General features: G+C 48.6%; 1 protein-coding gene across 2 annotated transcripts in view; it reads right to left on the bottom strand.

Annotated features, from left to right (window-relative positions):
* Window positions 1–1,343: 1,343 nt before the first annotated feature.
* UROC1 (urocanate hydratase 1) overlaps window positions 1,344–26,411 on the bottom strand; it is a 40,509-nt gene continuing 15,441 nt past the window's right edge. Inside the window, exons 7-20 of one of the 2 annotated variants that reach the window (XM_019719522.3) lie at window positions 25,837–25,903; window positions 25,603–25,746; window positions 24,381–24,469; window positions 22,374–22,436; window positions 21,835–22,014; window positions 21,433–21,530; window positions 20,637–20,709; window positions 19,007–19,128; window positions 17,280–17,350; window positions 14,837–14,935; window positions 13,028–13,127; window positions 10,303–10,384; window positions 3,175–3,274; window positions 1,344–1,968 (exon numbers count right to left, since the gene is read on the bottom strand). In XM_019719522.3, the coding sequence (XP_019575081.3) occupies window positions 1,816–1,968; window positions 3,175–3,274; window positions 10,303–10,384; window positions 13,028–13,127; window positions 14,837–14,935; window positions 17,280–17,350; window positions 19,007–19,128; window positions 20,637–20,709; window positions 21,433–21,530; window positions 21,835–22,014; window positions 22,374–22,436; window positions 24,381–24,469; window positions 25,603–25,746; window positions 25,837–25,903 (1,441 nt within the window). In that variant the 3' untranslated portion in view covers window positions 1,344–1,815. The remainder of the gene's footprint in view (window positions 1,969–3,174; window positions 3,275–10,302; window positions 10,385–13,027; window positions 13,128–14,836; window positions 14,936–17,279; window positions 17,351–19,006; window positions 19,129–20,636; window positions 20,710–21,432; window positions 21,531–21,834; window positions 22,015–22,373; window positions 22,437–24,380; window positions 24,470–25,602; window positions 25,747–25,836; window positions 25,904–26,411) is intronic. The other variant, XM_019719523.3, reaches the window with a different exon arrangement.

The raw sequence follows: 26,411 nt of genomic DNA, 5'->3' as shown, positions 1-26,411 counted from the left end.
TACAACCGTGAGGACTCAGAGCGCTAGGTAACCAGCCTTTATGTGTGCGTCCCTGGACGAGTCAAATATTTAATTACAGTTGTGTTGGAAATCCCTATGGGGCCACTGCACGTTTTGAGGAGTACCCTCAAACACCTCCATATATATTTTTAGTCACCTAAGAATACCCAAAATTTGAGCTGGAGGGAGCAAATACCCCTTATCTTCAGAGTTGAACAACTTCCAACTCTCATTAATCCAGCAAACTTTTTTCAGACTCACAGTAAACAATTCCAATTAAAAAGCCGAAATTAAAACCAGCCACCCATTTTTTTCTCCTGTCGCTGAGTTATCCTAACTCTTGTCCTTAACCTGGTTTATCTCAACCCTTAACCCTTAATGCCACCTCAAGGGTTTTTTGTTGTTGTTTTGTTTTGTTTTTTAAAACAGCTCAAATAAAGTCAGGATCTTCTGCCTTAAAACGGGGAGGTCCAGAATTCTAAGAAAAACTCACTCAAGTTCACCTCATGGGGAGCAGAGAGCAGGTGGAGCACAATGAGCCCCTGCTGGTACCTAGCACCAAATCCGGGTCTGCGGAGTGTCTCTGGGGGGGCTTCTGTGGAATCCTGCCGACTATGGCAAGTAACGTAGACAAAAAACATCCAGCCTAAGAGAAAGCTTGTAAGAGTTTATTTGAACCAAACTGACGACAATTGCTGGGAAGCAAAATCTCAAAGAATTGAGAAAATGCTCTGCGAAATGGGGGTTTGCAGCTTATTTTATACATAGAATCAAAGGAGGAGGGTTACATGAAATCCGTTGGTGATAGATTAAGGGGGTGGGAGAAAGCAAAGCGGGGAAATCTCTGGGGTTGGATAAAAGAAAATTGAAAAGACAGGTACTTCTTTCACATAGGTGGGTGTAGGGTAGTTAATAGTTCACATAGAGATGTTAATCAAGGGACAAGAATAATAATGAGGGATTCTGTACTTTCCTGTTCTGTCCAGAAAAAGGGATTACTGACATTCCCAGGATGCCATTTTAGGTGCAAAAAGACAATAGACAGGCCAACTTAAAGGCACAGATTAACTTTATGAAGGAAGCTTTTGTCTAAAGATATGACTTCCCGCCATGGCCCTCTTAGTTATGAATTTTTTTTTTATGCTCACGCCATCTTATGTGGGTATTTTCAGGCTCCTGAGCATGTCAGGTTTAATACGTGTCCCCCTTTCTGTCCACACTTTATTTTCCTGTCTTCCTCCCTGGATTCCTCCAAGCCCAGGGTCTGGTCAGTTTTCCTTTGTGCCCAGAGGTGGGGACACAGAGGTACAGAAAGTACCTGCACAGACAAATGAACAGGGGTGCAGATGGAAAGAGAGTTTTGTGGATGGCTGGAAGGTGAACAGGAGGCAGAGTGATTAATAAAAACCTGGCCATAAGAGAAAGCCTACACCCTTGGTAGGAGAAGGAAGGGCAAGAGGCTTAGAATGGACTTGGTTGATGACCAGCCCACCCAGTATTCACAGCACACCCACCTCCAAATCTCCTGGAGTCTAATCCCTGGCAAGCTTGAGGATGCAGCCCTAAACAAGCTCTCCCTGCTCTCCCAGGTTCCCAGGGGAGCAGCATGGTCATGAAGAAATGGCTTCACCTCTGTGTGCCTCAGCTGGCTCATTTGTGAAATGGGGACAGCAGTGGCACACCCGCCAGGGTGTGGTGAGGCCAAATGAGGGTGTGCGTGTAGAGCTCCTGCTCCAGGAGAAGGTGTGCAGTGGAAGGCTGCGGCTGTGAGGGTAAGATCAGGGACCAAGGAGCATAAGGGGCCACAGCTGGCTCTTACACTCCCGCCTGTGGCCACAAGGCCTGCTGGAGCATGTGCTCATCTGCCACCTCGTGTGGGAGTGTCACCACCAAACCCTTGTTCTCCCGCATCGTCTGACAGATGATCTCATAGGCCTTCCGGTTCCCAGACCAACAGCGACGGGCCACCTGCCGGTGGGTGTGGAGAGGGTGGTACAGCAGTTGGTGCCAACATCACCGGGTTCCCAATAAGACATTCTGAACAGACTAGGGCTGGGCCCAAACCCCCTGTCCTCCTCCACACCAAGGACCCTCTGTGCTATCAGTGGGATCTGCAGTCCTTTGTATTTGTCCTGGCCCTACCCCTGGCTCAGACCTCCTTCTCTCTTGGCTGGACTTCTACTTGCCTCTCTGGTCTGAAACTGGTCATCCTTCTGCCCAGTCTCCCCACTCCATGCAAGGGCACAGGCCAGGCACCCAGGATTCATCCTCAGCACCCCTCCTCTCTGGCCTCATAGAATGCACATCCACCTTGGCTCTGCCTTAAAATCTTTCTCTGGTCCACTTCTTTCTCTCCATCTCTGTCATCAGGGCTCCCCAGATCACGGCACCTCCCCAGCCTCTGTGCTGCCATTCTTGCCAATCCCTGTCCACATGTCCCCCCATGTCTCCCCCAGCCCATCTGCTCATTGCTTCACTGCGTTCTGGATGAAGACTCCCCCTCTGCTGGGGGCTCCAGGGAAGTCAGGTCCTCCAGGAAACCCCTCCACCTTCACTGTCACATTCACCCCTTGGGCCACTCAACGTCAAACTCTCTGGGTTTTCATTTCACTCACAGATGCACATACCCTTCCCCATTACCATCTGACTTTCTTTTTGTTCCCCCTTCTTGGATGCCTATGATGTGGTTCCGGAGAGGATGGAGCCCCCCCCCCCGACACCCCTCCCACACAAACACCCCCCGGAATGCCCATTCTAGATCGCAGCAAAGCTGATCTTAGCCACACGGCTGGAGGCTGTTCTAGCTTAGGTCCTACACTCTCTGGCCTACCTCAAAGATGGTAGAAAGACAAGGGTTTAAAAGAAGGCCTCTCTGCAATAGCAATGGGGGTGCTGCACTGGGAGGGCAGGGTCAGACACCAGGAGCACTCTGTGTGGACAAAGGCTGAACTGGAGGGTAAGGCCAGAGGCCAGGCGATGCAAAGGAGCCTCTGGAAACAGCCCGAGAGAGATGTGGGCAGCTGATGAGAAGAGACACAAATGAGCAGGAAGGCAGGACAGGGTCCTGACCATTTCTGAGGTAAAGGGGGCAGAATTCTGGCTCAGGTCTGCAGTCGGAGGGGGCAGAGCCACCAATGGAGAGAGAAGGCAGAGGAGAGGCTTGGGGTGACTTACTCCATTGGAGACGTCCCAACTGAGCATCATCTTGGCCTTCTTCTCGGCCTCCTGGGTCCCATCCAGCATGAGGCCAAAACCCCCATTGATTACCTCACCCCTGCAAGAGGCAAAAGAGTTTCCAGGTCATTCCTCCTGGGTCCTGACCTTGCACAAAGCAGACAGAAATGCACACGAGTTTTGAATGTTCTAAAAGCGTTGTTTGAGGATATGTCCTAGGTCCTCTTAACAGCCTAGGGATGCAGGAGCCTCACAGTTCTGCACTGCCCACTTGTGCCTCTGTGCTTGAACCCATGGATCCTGAGCCCACCTTCAGGACCCACTCCTGTGTCACGCTTTGCTTGAAGCCTGACCACCAGAATGTGACATGACCTCCTTCTCTTGTGGTTCTGAGTGCTTCCTGTAAAGGTACGATTCTGTGGGGGTCTCTTGTATCACTCAATTCAATTTCATTCTTCCCGATTTTCTCTTTATGCTCTTCATCTTCCTTACCCCTTCTTTCTGCTTGCGTTAGGTGTATTTTGGGGTCCTGATTACTTGATTTGAAGGCTGAGTTCCTTTATTTTCAGCATTTATTTTCTAATTAATGCATTTCTCTGAGTACTGTTTTGACCACCTTCTCTCACAGATATTATATGTTCTCTCTGCAATATCTGATATGTTCTCTCTTGTGTTCATTTGTTTAATAGATGCCATTTGAATTTTACTTGAATATGTTAATGCTATTCCACTTTTCACACACTTGCCTTAAGGTTTCTCTCCATCAGCCTGCGGACCCTCTCCTTCCCGGCACTCCTAGACTTCCACCTTCACCCGCGATGTCCTTATCAAGGGCTGCTGGACCCAGCCAAAGTTCCTCCTCAGCTCGCATTACTATACTTCAGTTGTCTCCTTTGTTTACACACACAGGAAACACCCTGGATCTTGTCAGCACCTGCCAGGGCTTTACTGCTAAACACAGATCTTGGGACCACAGCATCTGCCCTTTCAGTACTCACTGCCAGCAAATTTGCTCTTTCTCCTTCCCACACCTGGAAAGTGCATCTAGTTTCTCTAGCCTCACATCCTTCAGGCCTCTGTGGCCTTACCTCCTTCTCTGCCCAGCCTGGACCATACTGACAATTTCAGTCAGTTCCCATCAAGAAGGTGAGTAGACTTCTGCCCTGGGAGCCACGAATATTCCCCATTCTCGGCACAGAAGCTTCCTCTGCCTGGCCCTCAGCCCGGTGTTGATGCCAGCCTGCACCTGGGTGGCCCTGCGTCTGTAAGCAGACTCCTGTCACATCTCCCACCAGTTGCTAGGGTGGAGAATGCTCTGACTAGATTTGAAGACATCACCATTCACCTGTCAGAGGTTGATGCTGGTTATCAGAGTAGAAAGCAGGCAACAGCCAAAGTCTCCAAGTGAGGACCTCCCATGAGACCTTCAACCAAAGAGGTCTTTTTGAGATTAAAGCTACGTCTTTCATTTTGGGATCCTGAAGCCCAGATGGTCAGAGACCAAAGCTGCTGAGCTCCAGGTGACTTTTGCAAACCCTGACCATAGAGGAGCCCTGAGCATGCTGAGCCCAGAAAGATGGGGTGCTAAAGGCAGCATTGCTATCAATGCAGCATTTGGGGTTACAAGCAGTGTTGGGACAACTAGCCCTTTGAGAAAAACATAAAAGTACAACCTTATATCACACATAAAAAAAAAACAAAGGCGAGGCGGCCGGATGGCTCAGTTGGTTAGAGCACAAGCTCTGAACTACAGGGTTGCCGGTTCGATTTCCACATGGGCCAGTGAGCTGCACCCTCGACAACTAGATTGGAGACAACGAGCTGCTGCAGAGCTTTCGGAGGGTCTGCCGGATGGCTCAGTTTGTTAGAACGTGAGCTCTCAACAACTAAAGATTGAAAACGGTGACTGGACTTGGAACTGAGCTGTGCCCTAGATTGAAGAACAACCAGATTGAAGGACAACTAGATTGAAGGACAACTACTCGGAGCTGATGGGCCCTGTAGAAACACACTGCCCCCAATACTCCCCAATAAAATTAAAAAGTAAAAAAAAAAGGAAAACAAAGGCCAGATATGCTAAACAAGGAAATATTTAAAAATTACCAAATGAATAAAGAAAGTGTAGGAGCATGGTTTTTTGTTTGTTTTTAAATTTGGGAGTTGGGGAGGTATTTAAAAGCCAGAGAACCAGAACAGAAAAGTCATTGGATAAAGATGTAAAACTCCCCTGTGAGGAGAGGGGCCCTGCCCTGGTGCCCCTCCCAGAAAGTGTGGCTGTGGGGAGGGTGGTTCACTCACAGTCCCTAGCAATAGCTGCTTAGGGCCTTACTTGGGGCAGAGACTAAGTGATGCCATGATGGGGCCTGCCCATTTCTGCCCAAAGCAGTTCCTCCAGCGGCCATCTAGGCTCCAGAGTTTCCTGCTGGGCAACAAGACTGTCAAAAATGCATAGAGACTGAGGGCTCCTCCGCTCAATCACTCTGCCTCCTGTCCACATTCCCCAGCTCTTCCTTTCTCAGGCAGTTGTCCCCAGCAAACCTTTTGCACACTCCCAACTCCACCTCCGCACCTGCCTCCTGGAGAACCCAGCCAGCACAGATGCTTTAAACAAAGTTCAAAGACAAGTGACATGCATCCAAAAAATCCATCTAATATCTAGAACAGATCGAGAATGCCTGCAAATCTATAAGAAAAAGCACACAACTCAAAAACAAAAACTTGGGAGTGAGCAATTTAAATCAAAACAATTTGTTACTTTTTGCCCACTCGCCTGGTAAATCCCATGTCAACATTCAGTGAGTGATCACATTTAGTGTTGATGAGGTTATGCAAACAAGAATTTTTATATCAGGAAATTTGGTGGTAGCTGTCAAAGTTTAAAACACCCACCTTTTTTGAACCTGAGATCACAAACAGCGTGCAAATGATAGAGGTTAACATTTAAGGGAGGTATGCCATATGCTGGGCCCTGTTATGGCTCCTTTACAAGAGACTTATGGTGGGTTGGCACATACATTCAGCCCAGGATTCCTGCAATCCCAGCTTGCTGTTACACCTGGGCAAAATTACTTATTTATGCTGGGTAGTACTGAAGCAGAGCCTGGTTGGGAACCCCACAAAAGAGGGCTTGCAATGTCCCTGGCCTCGCCTCTCCCTGCCCTAAAACTTAAAAATTGATCACCCCCCTCCCTGTGGTTTGAGCTTGGAATGTCTTCTGTCCCAGTTCCTGATCTTAGGATGTCCCCTGCTTTAGGACGTCCCAGTTCCCTGCTTTAGATAAATTACCCTGAAATGTATGCTTGCTTACTAGTCACGATGCCCACGTGCTTGCCGATTATAATCTTTCTGGCCTAGCATTGTTTCTAGGTTACTATCATCACTGCTCCTGGGATGATGACCACATTGGAGAGCCACATTGCCAGAGGGGAGACTCCATGCAGACTCCCGGAATCATCACGTAGCCTCCGGAGGAATGCCCAGATTTTCCCTTAAATATCCCAGACTGGTCTGAGAATGTGAAGGCAGTGTTTGGAGGTGTTAACCTGCTGCCTTCTCAGACCCCCAGTGCTCTGATAATAAACGCTTATTTATTCTGTGACCCAATTCCTGTGTTGCTCTATTGGCTGAGTGGTGCAGGCAGCATGAGCCCCGGACTCATTTGGCCTCTCGTTTCAGTACCTATTTCTTAGGTGGGACTGTTGTGGAGATTAGGTAAACACACAAATTTCTTAGAAGTCCTCACACATATTATGTATTACACAAGCCTTAGCTATTATTAACCCATTTAATCTTCACCACTAGCCTAACAAAGCAGTTGCTATTATTATGACCATTCTGTCAATGAGAAACAAAGCTCAACAGCTTAACTTATGCAGACAGATTGATTTCAGAATCCATGCTCTTAATTGTACTATAAAATTGTACATATGAAGATGCTCCCTGCTGCACTGGGGGTAGGAGAAGTGAAGGAGGTCTATGTGCTCATATAGCAGGAACCCTCAATGCTCTGGCTACTCAGAGTGGTCCCTGAGCCAGCAGAAGCAGCATTACTGGAGCTGGTTAGAAATGCTGAATCTCCCCCACTCCAGACCTGCCCAGTCAGAATCTCCATTTTGACAAGCTCCCCAGGTATTCCTGTGCACATTCAAGTTTGAGATGCACTCTAAGAGGAAAATATGTCAGAATCTGGATAAAGATGGTGGATCAAATACATAAATACATGTTCTTCAAAGACATGTGCCCTGAGGCTGGACTTGGGTGTGAGGACAAGGAGGCACACAGGTAGTTGAGAGAGCAAACATGGAAACACAGGGACTGAGGAGAAGTCTCAACACCCTGCAATGAGGCTCTGTCCCTCCCACCTGCTCCTAGAACTGACTGCACCAACCCTACAAGGACCAACCAGCCAAAGACCAGAGACTCTCTGACCTCTCCTGTTCAGCAGCCCATGGTCCAAAGGTGACTGAGCATACAGGGTCGCAGACTGACTGTTAGTGCCCTCTCTAAACATAAGCAGACAGACAGCAAGGGCAGCTAGACAGACAACACAAGGACCGACACCAAAGGAGCAATCAGAAACAGGGGCTCCGAGGACACACAGCTGATGTTGATCATTGGGGAAATAAGTGCTCCAAAACAGGGAGCCAATAAACAATTCACAAAACTAAAAGTAAATCAAGAAATAGCAGTATAAACTTATAACTTAGAAATATAGATTTCTGTACAAAAAAGAAAAAAATAAAGTTGGAGTTGGAAGTGGTTTCCTCTTGAAGTAGGCATAATCATGGGACAGATTTTTTTCCTGCAAATTTTTGCAGTAAGCTTTGCAGGGATATCTGACAGATTAAATTATGTATGTGTGAGTCTGATGGATTCCAATGTGAATTTGAGGCATTTTCCCTAAAAAGTCCTTAAGAACAGCCAGTATACAAGGTGGTGATGTCAGTATCTGACCAGCTTGTATCCCTGTCCACAGTGCCTGGGGGCAGCCTTGGGGTGGGAGCAACTTGGGAACTTCCAGGGAGCATTCCCTCTCTAAGGGTTAGAATGAGCAATGTCCTGCCTGAATTCTGGCCCTGTTCTCCCCTGTCCCAAGGCCTCGTGTTGTTGACTCTTGGCTGCTCTTCCCTGTCCCTTCTTGGCCTCTGTTGTCTTTGTTGGCAGTAATCAGTGAATTCTGGGAGGTGACGGATCTGGCTCCACCACCAGCTCTGTCCTTGAGCAAGTTACTCCCACTCCAGAGTCACTCTTCACTTCCAGAACCCATTCAACAAATCCAGTGCCTAAAGACCTGATACTTAATAACCAGGCACTCTTTTCGTCCTGTTTTTTATATAGGGAAGAAAACACACTCTCGTCACATTTTCCATTAATTAGAGCCACCTGACTGAGCTGCAGCTCGGAATTTCGGCCAATCCAGCCTATCGGAATGCCCTGGGAAGTTCGAATGCTGAAAGACTTGGCTTTGGAGGGCAAGGCCAGGCTTGAGCTGGCCAAAACAGGCTCGGAGGTCAGTTCATAGAGGGCCAGGCCTGGGGAGCTGTCCTCCTCTCCGAAGCTGCAGCGCCCCCTGCTGCTCTGGGTAGCCTGGAATCCAGGTTGGTCTGGGAAGTTTCCCAGGTGACTCCTAGAGGCAGACCCTGCACAGGTGCTGCTCCTTAACCTCTGGGTACCTCAGTTTCCTCATCCATAAAATGTATTTTCCTTCTAAGACTAGGTGAGAGAATGGATTCAAAGAGGCTAGCAAATGCTTGCCATGTGGTCCACGTGCAATAAGTATTAGTTATTCACTATTCATAGCAGCAGATGTGATATAGTGATTTATAATAATTTGGTCTCCATCTCTTTGTTTCTAGCACAGAACTCCTAAAACCCTTGGAATTCGTAAGTGTTGAGAATGATAAAGATGTCTTTGTTATGTTAATGAGGCAACTTGTGGACCCCAAGAATATGGGTTGTTTGCCAGGGGAATTGACCATGAGTAGGGGGTTGAAACTTTCAGTCCCACTGCCAGAGCTTGGGGAGGGGAGAGGGGCTGGAGGTTGAATTGATCACTAATGGCTAATGATTTAATCAATCATGTCTATGTAATGGAGCTGCCATAAAAACCCACAAGGATGAAGTTCAGAGAGCTTCCAGGTTGGGAAACCAGAATGCTTCCTCATGCCATGGTACTGGGCCCCAAACTCCACGAGGACAGAGCTCCTTTGTCGAGGTACCTCACCCTATGTATCTCTTCATGTGACTGTTGATTCGTATCCTTTAATCTCCTTTGTAATGAATCAGTAATCTAACGAGTAAAGGGGTTTCCTGAGTTCTGTGAGCTGCTCTAGCAAATTAATAGAACGCAAGGAGAGGGTGGTGGGAACCTCCAATCTGTAGCCAGTCAGTCAGAAGCAGGCAACATCCTGGGCTTGAGATTGGCATCTGAAGTGAGGTGAGAACAATCTTGTGGGACTAAACCCATAACCTGTGAGATCTGACTATCTCCAGGTAGGTAATGTCAGAATTGATTGACTTGTAGGACACTTAGCTTATGTCAGAGAAAATTGCTGGGTGATGTGGAACCTTCCCCTCCCCCCATGTTGGAAGTGGGTGCAGAATTACAGTGGACATCTTCTTATGGGAACTGCCAATGTCAGCCAGAAGGAGACCCTCCCAGAGACCCCAATTTCCTCATGGTGCAGACTGGAAACAGGAATGACCAGGACAGAGCCGTGAGCCAGGGACCCAGGGACTCAGGGGAGCCTAGAACCCAGGTCTCTTGCCTCCCAGCCCATTGCCCTGGGAACATCGGGTGGAATGAAAAGACAGTATTGTGAGAATTCCTGAGAAAACATCTGTGAACATAGTAGGAAAACTGACATGAAAGGGGCAGTTCTGGTTCTTACAGCCTTTGTGTCCTATGTGACAGGTGAGACCCCAAAAGGAGAGTGTCTTGTGTAAGACACTCCTTATGCCCTCCCCAGTGTTCTGTCCTTCCAACTTCCAGCTCACATGAGGAAAATGTTACAGCAAAACCCTCAGCAGAGGGAGCCCGGGGAGGCAGGGCCCCGGACCCTCAAGGAGATCCCTGTGTCTTCCACAGGAACCTGCACACCCACCATCCTGTTCTCAAAAACTTCTTACCAGCCCACGCCCCCACCATTGTGAAGAGCAACCCAGGTGGCTCCTCGAAAGGCATCGCCCACGAAGTTCTGCACAGCCATATCTGTGGAAACAAAGGACACTACATGTCATTCCTTGAATGAGGTGGGCCAGGACCAGGCCAGGCTCTGGCCAGTGTACAAGTAGGCATCCACAGGCCCCACTGGCTGAGCCAGCACCGCTTAGGCCTGAAGGACAGATAGGGAACTAGAGACAGGTGACTCTAGAAACAGCATCATTTATGTTTGCAAAGCTGAGCAAAAGCAGGAGAAACAGACAAATGCCCACTTACCCATTATTATCCTTCCCTATAGTTATGCTCTCTAGCACTGGATGCCAGATAAAGTACCTCAGAAGCAGAAAGAACAATAGAATTAAAAGGGAGGTGCTAGCAATTTAAGCTTAGAGATGTAGAAAGCCAAAGAGCATCACTCCTACCCGTAAAACAAAGAAAAGGAATGGGGAGGGGGGTAAACAAACTACAAATTAATGACTTTTCTTGACCCCATCAGAAAACTGAGGTCCCAGGGCAACTAACCAACCGGAAATCTGGGGAGAAACAGGCTCTTGCACAGAGAAACAGAACCCAACCTGGTTAGCTTACAAGTGTCTAACAAATTGCTAGAGGACAAGCATGAGCCCTTGGAATGTGAAACCCCTAGGACACAGATATAAGGGGTTTTGCACCCTCTGGCAGGCTTATACTCCAAAAACCCCACTGCATGTTCACAGAGATCAGGGAGAATCCTCAGAATGCTTTTCTCTTGTTGCTGGGCTGTGAAGATTAGGAAGGGCCATGAGCCGAGAAATCCAAGAAACGCAGCTCTAGAAGCTGGAAAAGGCCAGGAAACAGATTCTCCCCTAGAACCTCCTAAGACATCATGGCCCAGCCAACACCTTTGAAACTGACTTTACACTTCTGATCTTCAGAACTCTGGGAGAATACATTTGTGTTGTTTTAAGCCACTAAGTTTGTGGTAAATTATTACAGTGGCCATAGGATACAAATATAAACTATATTAATATCAGATAATTTCAGAACCAGGAATATTATGAAGGATAAAGAGGGACATTACATAGTGATACAGAGGTCAATTCTCCAAAAAGAATTTAAAAATCTAAATGAGTGTGCATCTTACAACATAGCTTAAAAATATATGAGACAAAATGGATAAGAACTTAAAGGAGAAATAGAAAAATCCACAAACAGTTGGAGACTTCACCACTCCTCTCTCAGTAATCTAGAGAACAAATAGGCAGAAAATCAGTAAGAATTTAGGTGACTTGAACAGCATTATAACCAAGCTGACCTAATTAACATTTCAAGAACAATTCACCAAATAACAGCAGAATATACCTTCTCAAGAGCTCCAAAATAGACCACATTCTGGGCCATGAAGTCCTTAACAAATTTAAAAGAACAGAAATAGTACACAGTAAGTTCTCAGACCCTAATGGAATTACCAGAAAGATATTTGAAAAATCCTCCAAAGCTTGAAAATGGAAAAAACATACTTCTAAAACAAAACAAAACAGAAACAAGCAAACAAACAAACAAATATACTTCTAAATAACCTCTTGGACCAAAGAGGAAGTTTCAAAGGAAATTTTAAAATATTTTGAACGAGTGAAAATGAAAACACATTATATAAAAATTTGTAGGATGAAGCTAAAGCAGTGTTTAGAGATAAATTTATAGCATTAAACACCTATATTAGAAAAGAAAAAGGTCTCAAATCAGTAACCTCAGCTCTACCTTCCAGAAAGAAGAGCAAATTAAACCCAAAGCAAGCAAAAGGAAGAACATACTAAAAATTAGAGAAAAAAAATCAATGAATTTGGAAGCAGAGAAGCAATCGAAAAGAATCAATTAAACTAAAAGCTTCTTCTTTGAGAAGATCGATAAAATTGATACACTTCTAGCCAAACTGACCAATAAAAAAAGAAAGAAGACACAAATGACGACTATCAGGAACGACAGAGGGGACATCACAACTGTGACATTAAAAAGACATTAAAAAGATAATAAAGGAATACAACTCTATACCCATAAATTTGATAACTTAGATGAAATAGACCAATTCCTTGGAAAAAGTGATGTGGATGATGTTTCCGAGAGTCCACCTCCTTCCCTTGGGATCCCATCCATAATGGAAGGAACCCTGGGGTTCTGGGAGTGAGAAAGTTACCCAGGACTAGAACTTGTCAGCCTCTGTGGTGATAATAATTACAATTTGTAGTAGCAGTACCAGTGATGGCAGCAGCAACAGCTCACCTTCATAGAACAATGGCTACGGGACCCTGATGTAATGCCGCAAGTATGTTCATTCATTTCATTCTTCACAACACTTTGAGGTAAGTACTACCTTATAACTACTGTTATTTCCAGTTTACAGATGAGGATAATGAGATTGAGGGACTTGAAGCATCTTGCTGAAGATCACTCAGCAGGTGACAGGGCCATAAGCACACCCAAGTCTAGGGCATCCCACTATTCCAGTTTGACTAGCAATGGCCCAATTTTAAAAACAGAAATCCCATGTCCCACAACTCCCTGTCTTGGGCTGGTCACCCTATTCCATTTCTTTCAAATGCCAACACATTTTTTGTAACATCATGACTGAATGAATGAATCAATTGGTTTTTAAATAAAATCCAAATCCAACATTAAAAAATATATGTTTTTAAATTTTTTTGTCTTCCTCACCTGCACAGAAGGCAGAGCCATCGTAAATGTTGGAGGTCTCCCTAAAGGGACTGTCTGTGCCACTCACATCATGGTGGTCTCGGCTCAGGACCACTGGTGCCTGCAGTGTGCAAGGATATGAGATGTCAGCCAACAGAGTCCACCACGGTTGTCCAGTGGAGGGCAGAGTTGGATCAGGCCATACCAGAAGCCCTTCAGATCCCTCCCCCTGGAAAACAGACTTTTAGCAAGAGGAGGTATAGGTGTTTTTGATGTTTTCCTGTAGCTACTAAGAGTTTCTGCTGATTTGGACACATTCTATATGCCCAGGAGCCCCCAAGTGCTATGCATTTGTTACCTTGCTGAATCTTCTCAACAATGCATTCCTGGTAGGTACGACTGTTATCATGTCCATTTTATAGCAAGGAAAACTGAGGCTCAGAGAAGATAAGAAACTTGTCTAATATCACAGAGCTGGTAAGTGGGCAGGCTGGGGTTTAAACCCACACACAACATACTAGAGTCTGGACTCTCCCATTAGGCAGCCTGGTCCCTGAGTCTGCAATACCACTGGGTGTCAATTTTCCCAGCCTTCCCCAGTGGGCACAGAAATTAATGGGCTCCCCATGTAGGAGGAGGTAGCCTGCCAAAAGGGAAAGCTTTCTACTTCACTGAGTCAAGAGGACCTCCTCTCCTTTCCTTAAACAAGCCAAGTTTGCTCCCTCCTCTCCACCTTTGCCTTAGAACCACCTGCTCCATGTATTCTGGCACCTTCTGGATATTCAGGCCTCAGTTTTATGCCAGCAACTCAGAAAGGCCTGTCCTGACCACCCTATCTAATGTCACTGCTCACTCCACCCCATAATCCTCACCTTGTCACCTCATTTTCTTCACAGTGTTCGTTACCATCTGAAATTCTCTCTAAATTTACACCTTTAGTTGTACACTGTCAGTTTCCCTTTACTAGTAAATAGAACTAGGTGGGGCCCCTGTCTATCTTGTTCTCTGCCATATCACCCCCAGTGCTTAGAACAAGCCTGGCACAGGGGAGGTGCTCAATCAATTGTTGAATGAATGAATGAGTGAATGAATGAATGATTAAAACACCTAGCTCTCAGTTACAACCTCCAATCCCACCTTGGCTGTGAGTGTGCCCAGGGGGATGTTGAGCTGAGCTGCGCCAACTTTCCTCATGAGCATGGTGGGCTTTTGGGAAGCACCCCTCAGTGGTGCGTTCTGGTGGTGCTCCCGGAGAAAGGCCAGGGCTGCTGAAATTGCTGTTACTGCCACCCAGAACCATCCATGGGGATGGCCTTCACGTTCATCTACCTCGATTTTCTTTTCATGTCTGATCATTAATACTCCCGGTGCTTCCAGAGGACTGCCACAAGAACTCTGTGGCTTGAGCCTACAAAACAGGGGCGCAATAAGCCCCTCTGAACAAGTGTGCCTAGGGCTCCACGTCCTCCAAGGTTGGCCAGTCTGACTCGAAGAAAAATGGGAAGTTTGTCATGGTTTGAAAAAGTTAACTCAACAAAGATGTATGAAATACTTGTGTGGAAGCCAACTCATTTAATTCTCACACCCATGCTTTGAGGTTAACATGATTCTCCTTTTACAGGAGGGAAACTGAGGCTCACAGAGAGCACTGGACTTGCCCAAAGTCACACAGCAGTGCTCAGGGGTTGGCAGACAGACCCCATCATTCCCTGTCCCCAGCTATCTGACCCCCAACTCACACACACACACAGAGCTTGGGGCCCCGGGGCAATGCTGGCGCAACAGGGAGGAGCCTAAGGGAGGCCCCACCAGCGGCACAGCACATGTCACCTTGATCTTCCCCTGGGCGATGGCTTGGTTAAAGGCCACAGCAATGGCCACACGGCCTTTCTGGTCTGAATACAGGATCCTTGCCTGGGACCCTACCACCTGTGGAGAGAAAGGTGAGAGGAGGCACGTCAGTTACCTGGTGATACGTAGGTGAGACTCAGGTGATATATCCCACCAGCAGTTAAATGGTCATTTCCAGGAAGGTCCTGGAGGACCCCCGAGGTGTGTGGTAGCCCTAGAGTCTGTGGGCCTGAGGCGAACCCTCACATCCAGCCCACCAGGCAGCCACACCAACCCCCTACATGTCCACATGTGGTGTGGGTGCCCAGATGGCCCTCTGTGACCTTAAAGGTGAACCCCTAGAGGGGTCTCTGAGACCCTGACTTGCCCATCTCCAGGGATTTACCTATTATGAGCATTACCTTGCTCGAGTCCTTCTGGTTATAATATTAACAGCACCTAATGCAGTTTTTAATTGTGCCTGGCACAACTCCAAGAACTTTACACAGTCACTCATTTGTGAGTTTTATATGGAAGATGTTGTTATCCTCGTTGTAGGCTCCATTCTACAGATGAGGAAACTGGAGTCCAGAGAGGCTGAGCAACCTGCCCACAGTCACCCAGCCAGTAGGTGGCACTGCTGAACATCTCTCAACCACCAGGACGCAGCACCTCTGAGAAGGGAATGGGGAATTGTTCTTTTAATGGGCACAATTTAGGATGATAAAAAAATAGTTCTGGAGATGGATGGTGGTGATGGTTGCATAACAATGTGAATGTGCTTCATGCCACTGAGTTGTACCTTAAAAATTGTTGAAATGGTGAATTTTGTGTTAATGCATATTTTACCACAATTGAATAAAAGTTATCTGACCCCAAATGTCAATAGTGCTGAGGCTGAGAAACCCTGGATTCCCCAAAGAGGATGCAGGTGTTTCCCTCAGCTGCTTGGCCAACCAGTCCAGGAAGGGGGTTAAAGGTGGCAGGAACCAGTGATGGGCTAGCCTTGCACCTGACCATGAGCCTGAAATGCAGAGCTCAGTCTTGGCCACTTTGTAGATGGCCAGCCGAGTGCTTCTTCCTTTCTTGTGGCTTTCTATACAATGACTTTACTTTACTCACGCAAGCTGCCTCAAATCCTTTTTGGGAAAACTATACTATAAATAAAATATAAACAGCTAACAGCGTTGGGCGTCTCAGACTCTGGCTGATCACAGAGACCTCTGCTGGCACAAGGGGTTTTGTGCCTGAAACACATGTGCAAACCACTGGGCAAGGAGGTGGCAGTTTGGATGGATATCGTTGGATCACAGAAGCACAGGAAAGGGGGCACTGCTCAAGGCAGGCGGGGCCAGTCTCCTCCTGGTCCTGGCTCCCAGGCCAAGGACACATTAGTCTAGACGTAGTGAAAGCATTTGGTCATCGGGGTCTGTGGCCAAAGGCATATGAACCAAATACCCACTTTTCATTTGTCTTTGGTACACTAAGCTTGCTGCCACCTCAGGGCCTGAGCATTGTCTGGTCCCTCTGCCTCCCCTGACGTGGCTGCTTCCTCAACCCTAAACCTGAACTCACAAGTCAGCTACTCAGCGATACCTTTCTGATCTGTCTGTATAGAGTAGTTCCCACCCTGTGTCACCCTGATTCTTTTTCACACTCACCTGAGCACACTCACAGTCACAGAAACTAGGAAACTAGAGCAAAGCAGACTGTTTGCTCAATCCTGGCCCTAGCAGTGCGTCATGCACTGACTGCCACAGAGGTCTTGTGCCAAGCATACCACCACAGCCAGGTACACGCACCATCACCAGCATCTCTACTGTGCAGGTAAGACAGGAGGCTCAGAGAGTCTGAGCCACCTGCCCGAGGTCACACAGCTGAGAAGTCAGGGGGTCTGGTTCCTAGGGCCTGCAGGGGCCACCTTTCTCAAGAACTATTTGTGGAGCAACTGGGTGAAGAGCGACCTGACTGGCCCTGGTCACCGCCCAGAGCTCCAGGTTACCTTTTTTTAATTTAATTTTTTTATTGGGGAACAGTGTGGTTCTCCAAGGCCCATCAGCTCCAAGTAAAGTCGTTGTCCTTCAGTCTAGTTGTGGAGGGTGCAGCTCAGCCCCAAGTCCAGTCGCCGTTTTCAATCTTAGTTACAGGAGGCACAGCCCACCATCCCATGCGGGAACTGAACATGAGAATTGAACTGGCAACCTTGTTGTTAAGAGCTCGTGCTCTAACCAACTGAGCCATCCGGCCGCACTTCCAGGCCTCCTTTTGAAAGGCCCTGGGCTTCTCTGTCCAGCAATCCTCTGGCTGAAGTAGCTGCTGCTGCCCGTGGGCCTGCCACCCAAGAAGTCTCATGGAGTGTGTTGGCACCCTCTTGGGGCTCCTGTCCACCTGACAGGCAGGCAACCCAGTGGCCCGCCCTGCCCTCCCCAGGCCAGGCCCTCACCAGCTCATGCTTGGCGGCCTCCCGGATCCAGCGGATGTTGTCCACATACTGTAGCTTCACAGCTGGGTTCACTGCAGGGAGAGAAGGCGTGAGGTGTCAGTCGTACCAGGAGCCCCAAACCCGAGGAGGGGCACAGACCCTCCCTCTCTCAGGCTGCTTGGTACAGGCACCTGTTCTTCACTTATCAGTGGAGCCCAGACTCAGGGTCAGGGAGACCCCCGTCCCGCCCCCCAGTACCATACCAGGACATCTAATGGTTTTCAGAACCGACAGTGCCAATGATCATGTGAATTAATGCACAGATATGTGCAGCCCACTGCCTGATACATTTATTCCCTCAGCAAACATTTATTGAGTACCATGCCAGGTACTGGGAACAAGACTGCTGTAGACTGTGGTGAGGTAGTCACTAGGGCGGTGGGTCAGGGGGCCCAAAGTCTTCTCTGAGGAAGTGATGCTCTGAGGAAGCTATGTCCTACCAGCTACACGACGATCTGAGGGAACAGCGTTCTAGGCAGACAGAACAAGTGCAAAGGCCCTGAGGTGGAAAGAAGCTTGGCCTATCCAAGTAAGACAGACTAGTTGGCTAAAGTATGGGTGGTGTGCAGAGGAGGGCAGTTGCCATGGAGTTCAGGAGCTGCTCCTACCTACTTATAAGAGCAGACTGTTAAATCTTCAGTAATTGTGTAAGCCAGTGGTTAACACAGACAGTGTTAAATTTCAATTAAATGAACTTATACTTTTAAAAATTTTATTAAAAATGAAAGTAATGCTCACAAGTCATCACTTAATTTACTACCTTTTAGGAGGATATATGCTGTCAAGGTTATTTGCCGGGTGGAAATACTGCTACTGCTCAGCGTGGAGCCTCACTTGAAATCAACCACCCTGAGAGCATTTAGACTATGGCCATCAGCAGATGCAATAGCTCAGGACTTCTTCTTGGAGGGTTGGTTGTTGGACACACACCAGCCACCTACTGAGGGCTGTGCAGTTGTGCTAATACCTGGAAGCTTCAGGACACCTCTGACCAGATTCCTAAGAGAAGGCCCCTGCTTCCCCTTCTTTCTCCATGAGGCCTCCCATACCTGGCTCCTCCCAATAGGTGGACCCGCCCAACCCCAGCCTGGTTCTCCAGCTCTGCGCCCCTGTAACCGAGACCCACCCCAGCCCACTGAACACAGATGTGGACAGCAGGGTGAAAATGGCCCCTGGGGACTTAAAACAAGCAGCAAAGGCTGAACAACCTACACAGAAAACCACTGGGACAGAAAAAAGCTGCAGAGAAATTGGAGTAGGAGCTTTGACAGCTGAGGAAGTTTCATAAAGTAACTGCCTTCTCTTCTCCACATGACAAATGACATGTCAAATCCACTACACAAGAAGGGACTGTGGTTAAACAACCTCCCCCATCCACGTGGAAAGGCAGAACCAAAGTTCTGTATCAGAGAAACCACAGAGCAACTGGAGAGGCTCTGACCTGTAATAAGCAGAGTGGGCCTGATAGATGTGGAAGGCCGGAGGTGCAGAGGGGGCACAGAGGGCTGCCACAAAGAATCAGAATCACTGTTAACAGGCACAAACCCAAAACCATGTGCTCCTCTGCCCACAAGGGCCAGGCAGGGGGTGGGTATGGGTGGAGGGCTGTCCTGCACTGCCAGGCAGGCTTGCTATGGGAGACTTTGGAGGCCACTTGCCCTCGAGCATCTCCAACCCAACAGCCTCACCTCCACCAGCAATGGCCTCCTCCAGCACAGATGTGGCCAGCTGATCGGTGACTGCCAGGTCCTGGGGGTCCCCCGATGTGCATACCCAGCGGAAAGGCCCGAATCCCTGGGAGAATATGTCCCTGCAAGGACAAAACACCTTGTTATCTTGGGGCTTCCCAAGCTGTCTGCACCCACTGGCTGGGCCAGAGTCACCACGATCCCAGGAGGGGAGGCTGGCATATATTCCAGAACTGAGACAGGATAAAGGCTCTGTGCAAGTTGAGGTGTGTGTTGGGGGACATTGTGTGTGGACACGTGTAGTAAAGTGGAGGCTTCAGTGTCCAGAATTATTACTAGAAGCCTCTAAGTCACTAATTGGAGAGGAAGTTTCAGAGACTCTGCCTCCTCTAGCCCCCCTCCCTTTCAAACCCCCTCACAGTCCCTCCTCCTCCTTGGCCTACTCCCCCTCAGTTCCCCTCCCTCTCCCTCCAGCCCCTCACACTCTAAGCCCTGCCCTTCAGCCCCCTCCCTTTAAGTCCCTCCCTCTCAATCCCCCTCCCTCCCCTTCACCTGCTCCCCTGAGTCCTACACCCCTTCCCTCTACTGTTCTCCCTCTCTCTCTCCCTCAGTTTTCCTCTGTCCCCTCAGTGTTCTCCCTCCTTCCAGCTCTCTGTCTCCTCTCTCAGAAGTGTACCATCTCTAGCTGCAGAGGCAGGGAGCTGGGACACAGACAAGTGTACATTCCTTAAACTGCTGTTACAGACAAACTGAATATCAGTCAATGAAAACTAAATAGTTGAGAGAAATAGTAAATGTGTGGACTTGGCCAAATTTGCCTTAAGTGAACTGACCTTTCCATGTGACCTCCAGGCAGAGGGAGGCAGTGGCCTGAGGCACCCCCACCCCAAGCTCCCACATTCACCCAACTCCCTGTGGGCTACCCTCTTGCCTCTCTCCCCAGGGAGACCCCTGTACTGTGGTTTGTGGCCCAGCCCACTCTGGCTCTGCTCCCATCTACAGTGAACCTGAGATGGAGACAGTTGCCTTCTTGCTTCCCTGCCTCTCTGGTCCCATCTTGCCACACCAAGGGCTGAGAATCTTCCAAAAGCATCCTGTGTCCTCCCCTCCCCTGTTCCTGTGTTGTTTAAGTCCAACTTCTGGTCTTGGCCTCCAAGCCTCTACCCTCAGCCAGTCTCCCTTTTGGTACCTCCTGCTCCTCCCTACTTGTCCTGGGCCATTGGCCTTCCCGGACCTCCCCTGCATAGTTAGGTAGGTACAAGCGCTTTAGGGGACAGCAGGTCTTGGCCCCCATGGATCAAGCCATGAGCCGCCCACTCAGGTCCAAGGCCATGGCCATGGGACAGGCAGCTTCAGACACAGCATTTAGGGTTGTGGGTAGCAGAGGTTGGGGGTTCACCAGGAAGTGACCTCAGCTCCTGCAGAAGAAGCCTCCTGTAGTCTCCCTGTCCTCTCACTGAGGCCCTGCACAAGGTCTCTCATGGCTTCAGTTCCTCTTCATCTGCATTTTGTGGTGGAATCCCGTGACTCAGTGTGGTGGCCACTCTGGGGCCTCAACAGTGGTCAGAGCAGGGGCTTTTCCAACCTGAATGTTCAGGACCCAGATACTGGAAGGTGCCCCATCACTTACCCCATAATATGTTGGACATATGAGGGGTAGCGGAACTCAGTCCTTTTGGCACCTTTCTTCTCTACGTCAGCTCCTGTGGACAGAGCAGCCACAGAGTCACCTGGAGAAGCCAAGGACTGGCAGTCCCGACCTCAAGGTAAGGACATACACTGCCATCCAGATGGCAATTTAAACAAAGAGCCCAGGCAAAGACTTCAAAGGTACTCTGCCCAGATAGGGAAGCCTTGCCAGGTCTCTTTTCAGGTAGAAGAAGAGACAGCAAGTACAGCAATGGTTGGAGGAGATAGGCTCATGGTGTGTGGGGGCAGTGTGTACACGTGCCCGTGTCTGCCTCATCCATGTCCAGACAGGCACCCCAAAGCCTGCAGACTCTGAGTGGGAGAGAAGAGAGCTGGTACCAGAGACAGGGCTGGGAGGGAGACTTTCCACTGAATATCTTTCGTACCTTCTGAACTTTACAACCCATGAATGAATCACCAGTTTTATAGAAAGAAGTTTCTTTCACAGAAAAGTAAAGCTGCACTTTTTTGCACTGGAGGTCATACCCAAGCATCATAACCATTCTCTTTATGGCACTTTACATTTTTAAAGCAAATGGAGAAACTGAAACCAGAGAGGTCAAGCTGGCAAGACCAGCTTCCAGAGGTCTGGGCAGGAGTACAGTGAAACTTGTATGCCATCACCTCTGCTGGGCCACCCCTGGCTGGAGGGAGGGGAGTGTGCCCAATGTCAGCATCTCAGCTTCTCCCAGCCCGGGGAGGATGGGCCCCCCCTCATCAAGCCTCCCTCTTCTCACCTGCTCTCTGGGCCTCCAAGAGGAAGGCGTTGCCATAGTCCCAAAAGAAGAAGTTCTCCTTGGCCAGCCTGTTGATGGCCGAGACTTGCCTCCTCAGGCTGCAACAGGTCAGCAGTCAGCTGTCAGCTCTGTTCACTGGTGAGACTCTGAGAATGGGGCCCTCCTTGCCCCATCACTGTCACCCCTAACCCCACCCATGGAGCTCAGCCAGCTCTGAGGACTTCCATCTCCTCTGACAGAGGAGGAGACAGAGTCTCAGAGACGTTAAGGGTCTTGCCCAAGGCCACACAACTGGCCACTGGAGAACCATGCAGAGGCCACAGCTGCCCGGTCCAAAAAATCTTCTTAGTGTGCACCCCACCTCCTGCCTCACACCCCGAGCAGCCCTGTGACCTGCATCACCTTTCCTGGACCAGGCCCTTGAATGTGGCAGGATCAGAGGCCATGAGGCTCTGGGCCTCTGAAAAGCCAAGCTGCACGGGATAATAGCCACCATTGAATGGATTGTGGCAGGACGTCTGATCTGACCCCAGGTCCACCAAGAGTTCCCCCGTCGTGTCTAATTCGTGGACCAGGCGCTCCCTAGGGAAGATGTGGAATAGTCAGTGCAGGGTGGTACCTGCCCAGGGCTAGGGAAGGCAGCATCTGGGGCCCCAGTTTAGGGTCCAGCTAGGAGGTGATTGCAGCACATTTTCCACCCCACATGGATTGGGGCTAATCCTACACCTCTGCCAACGCTGCTCTCCCATCCCAAAGAACACTGGTGGGAAGGCTGCTGTGGGCTTGGGTCAGGATAAGGGCAGTGAAAGCTGGGAGAAAAGACTCAAGCCAACACTTGAAACTTTGGGTTCTGGGAACACCTGGACACCATTGGGACCTTGGCTGGAGGGGGAGGTTCACCTGGGGTTCCCAAGGCTGCCGACTCCCACCCCCAAACTTACCAAAGATCCACCACATTGCCATGGTAACCAAGGCTGAGCACCTCCTTTTTTCTCCTTGCTTCCCTAAAGAGCACAAGAACAGAACAGAGGGCCCCATCGCACTTGTCCACAGCTGCCCACCCCAACCAAAACACAGGGGGCACCCAGTTGGACAGAATGCAGACTATCAAAGTATTGTGTGCGAGTGTCGGTCCTGAAATGCAGGACCTGTGAGGTGTGTTCTTTGAGGACCCAGACCACAAAGGAAACAGCATGCTGGAATGCCCCAGATAGGAGAACTGAGGTAAAAATGGTGACAACCCTCCCTGAGGCAATTCTTAGAATTAGGGCTATTGCTGTTAGAACTCTAAGAGGGACCTTCCTAAAACTCACTCAAGGTGATCCTCAAATCCTAAATGTCACTACAGGTGATCCCAAACATTACTTGGAAAAATAAAAGGACAAAACAAATGAAAGCATAGTTTGGGGGACTTAAGATTTGAATACATAAAAGCCCTCACAGATATGAGAAGTATCAATAAGCAACAGTAAGTGGGCCAATAAGTGGGGCAGTGTGGCACCCATTCAAAGATACAGATTGACTGAACACCTTGCCAGACATGCTCCTCTCTCCCAGGTGCACGAGGATAATGAAGCAGGGAAAAAGCACATGGTCCCAGAGCAATGAGGGATGCTGGAGAAGGGGCACTGCATCCCAGCCAAAGGGCCAGGACAGGCACCATGAGCCCCCAGGAAGCTCACTCCATTCCCATCTGTGTCTTCTGCAGCTCAGGGAGCAGAAATGTGACGAGACAGGCTGCTTAAGGCAGTTTGTTAAACTGATTTGAAATGGTGTGTGTGTGTGTGTGTGTGTGTGTGTGTGTGTGTGTGTGTGTGATTTCAGGATGCTAACTAACCAGCATTAACAAGGATAGGAGCAAGATCAGGTAAGAGCCCTCAGTGGCACAATACGAGTTTGGAATTTCTCATATAATTAATGGAGAGTTAGTTATCTGAGAGTTTTACACAGAGGTGCAATTTGGTCAAACTGATATTTCAGAAATATCTATGCCAAATAGCATCCCATCTTGGAATTAGAAATATTTCTCAAATTCTGTGTGTGCTTGAACATTTTCATACAAGCCCACTTTGATTAGAATATTGCAGTCAGCATGGGGAGCCACAGTGACGACGTAATCTCCCCACATAGGCTCAGTTCTGCAAAGCAAGTCAGTTGAGAGGACGCTTCCAAAATGGCATCTGATCAGCAGCTCCAGGGCAATACTCCCCCCACTAAAATACCTCAGAAGACATCAAGCAGGAGGGGAAATGCTGCCCCCGACACCGCACAGGCAATCACAGCATAAGTGGGGAGGAAGATTGACTTATGCTGACCCTGATGGAGTCACACTGAGCAAAAGCTCCATCTTTCAAGGGTTCATGTTTACCCAACAGGTGTTTTTGTTTTTTTAAGTCAAGTGTGTTTTTCCAAGACCCATCAGTTCCAAGTTGTTGTAGTTGTTTCGATCTAGTTGTTTCAATCTAGTTGTGGAGGGCGCAGCTCATAGTGGCCCATGCAAGGATTGAACCCGCAACCTTGTTAAAAACATGGCACTCTAACCAACTGAGCTAACCGGCTGCCTCTCCCCAGCAGATTTGATGAGCACCTACTATGTGTCAGGCTCTGGGTTGAGCATTGAGGTCACAACAGTGAGAAACACAAGACACATTCTTTGCAAAACTGTGGTTGAGTATCAGGAACACCAAGAGGACAACTGAAAATCTGTTAGAATCAAGTGTCTAATCACCAAAGTACACAAACCCAGGAGTTCCCTACACACCAGCCACAATGATCAGTGAGAAACAGACATTAGGAGATCCTTCACATGACTTCCTGCTGTACCACCTCTGAGTGGTCACTTGGTGCAGGGGTGTCAGGCATTGAACAGGCCCATGCAGAGCAGCCCAGTGTCTGGGCCCCTTCCCATGATCTCCCCACTTTCTATGCTCACTTGTCAGACATTGTACCTGAGTCTTTCAATGCACTTGTCCAAGCTGTCAGTCACTTCCATCAGCCAGCCTTGCTGGTGGCGTTTCATGAGGGCTGCTTTATCCACCTACGACCATGAAACACAAGACCACCCAGTTACAAATCACATCGGGTGTGTCATTCTCCACTAGGTAGGTGCCATCACCCATGTAGATCACTCACTTTTATAACACAGCGTCAGGGCAGACATTCTGGGCTGCTTTCCAATAGTCATTCCCCCTCCTGCCTTCCTTAGCAACAGAACCCAGATTGTGTTTAGGGCGACACTGACCCTGTACTCAGTCCAGGAGATGAGCCACAGCCAGGCTAATCACAACTACCCTTTCCTCTGTTTCCAGCTCCCTTGTAGATAAGGACATCCATTTCGTCTAGTACTGACCAATGAGGAAAAGGAGGAGTTTCAAGACATTATTTTCCTGCTAAAATAGAGTCCTTTCTTCCTGCCATGAATATAGATGGAACGGCTGGGGATGGGGCAGCCATTTTGTACCCACAAGGGAAACCCAAGAGACCCTAGAGATGTTAGCCCTGACATCACTGAGCTACTGAATTGAGGCCAGCACAGGTGGTTATGTTAGAAAAATAAAACTCTATTTGTGTAAGCTGCCATAGTTCAGTTTTCTGAGCCAAATGGGCTCCTAATGAGTACAGCTATATATATGTCACAGGTTTAGTATTAGCTAAGTGCAATTCACACTGGTGTGTATCACCAAGGCTTTTCTTAGAGCCACTCACCGCCCCCCACACCCTTCTTGCTTCCCTTCCTGTCCTTGGCACTACCAAAGAAAACTGTGACAGCCACTGAGGGAAAGCAGCCTGCACTCCCCTCTACTGACAGGTGACTCATCTGCTTCCCCCACATGACTGTGAACTGTCTGAATTTGGGGAGTCTACATTAATTTATTCACAAACATTTATTCTTTCCCAGCTATATTCCCAGTATTCAGTAGGGTAAGGGAAGCAGTACCTAGAGGTCAGTTTCATGGGACAGCATCAACAGGCATTGACCGTGGAAAATGATGGGCACTTTGAAGGCAGGAGGTGTATGCTGCCTTACGAACCCATCCTGGGAGATTTTGTGGAGATAGTGAGTGAGGGAGGGAGGGCGAGAAAAGAGAGGGGTATGAGTGTGAGTGGCTCTGGAATGAGGAAGGAGAGAGGCAGGCAGGGAGGAGGACCCAGAACCCCTGCTAGGCTCACCTCTGCTATTACACCGATGCACCCCACAATGGCTGCAGCTTTGGCCTGAGCCCCGCTCATTCCACCCAGTCCAGATGTGACAAAGACCTTCCCAGCCAGGTCCTCAACGCCCAGGTATCTACGCCCAGCATTCAACACAGTGAGCTGCAGGGAGAGGAGTCAGGCATTCACTGTCCATGCCCAGCACATCAACTTTCCGTCCCCCAGGGCCAGGCATGGTCCCCCTTCTCTCACCACTGTGCCATGGACGATTCCTTGGGGACCAATGTAGCAATAACTGCCTGCTGTCATCTGGCCGTACCTGACCACAGAGAAGGCAAGCAGCGGGGTGAGCCCAGTGCCAGGCACAGCTTCTCCCAGCCACTCACCTTAGATGATTTAAAATGGATTTTTAATTACTCCAAAATGTATCACTACATTCTCCTTAAAAAATAACAGAAAGCATTTTAGAAAAGGTCACAGTCCCCGATTTCTGGTCTCCTCTGGCCTCTCAGACCTTTTAAAAACCAGGTTCCATCCTCTTTAAAACTGTAGCATTATTGATAAAATCACACAGGGGGATATTTAGCTATATTGACAAAAGTTGAATGTGACCCAGCACTTCTACTTTTCATGCTTATCTCCATTGAAAGACATGAACACCACTGTTTATAGCAACTTGATTTGCACTGGCCAAACCCTTAAACAGCTGAAATGTCCATCACCAGGAGGAGAGACATGAACTACAGCATAAGAACACAATGTGTAGTCACAGCAAAGAGAAAGAACATAGACTTCCTGCATGTGATGGGCCCAGTGAAGAAGCCAGC

The sequence above is a fragment of the Rhinolophus sinicus genome, chromosome 4 (assembly GCF_057876585.1).
Source record: "Rhinolophus sinicus isolate RSI-liver-muscle chromosome 4, RSI-T2T, whole genome shotgun sequence".
Taxonomy (NCBI): Eukaryota; Metazoa; Chordata; class Mammalia; order Chiroptera; family Rhinolophidae; genus Rhinolophus; species Rhinolophus sinicus.
The sequence above is the reverse complement of the archived record's forward strand: the minus strand, read 5'-3'. Positions and strand labels throughout refer to the sequence as shown.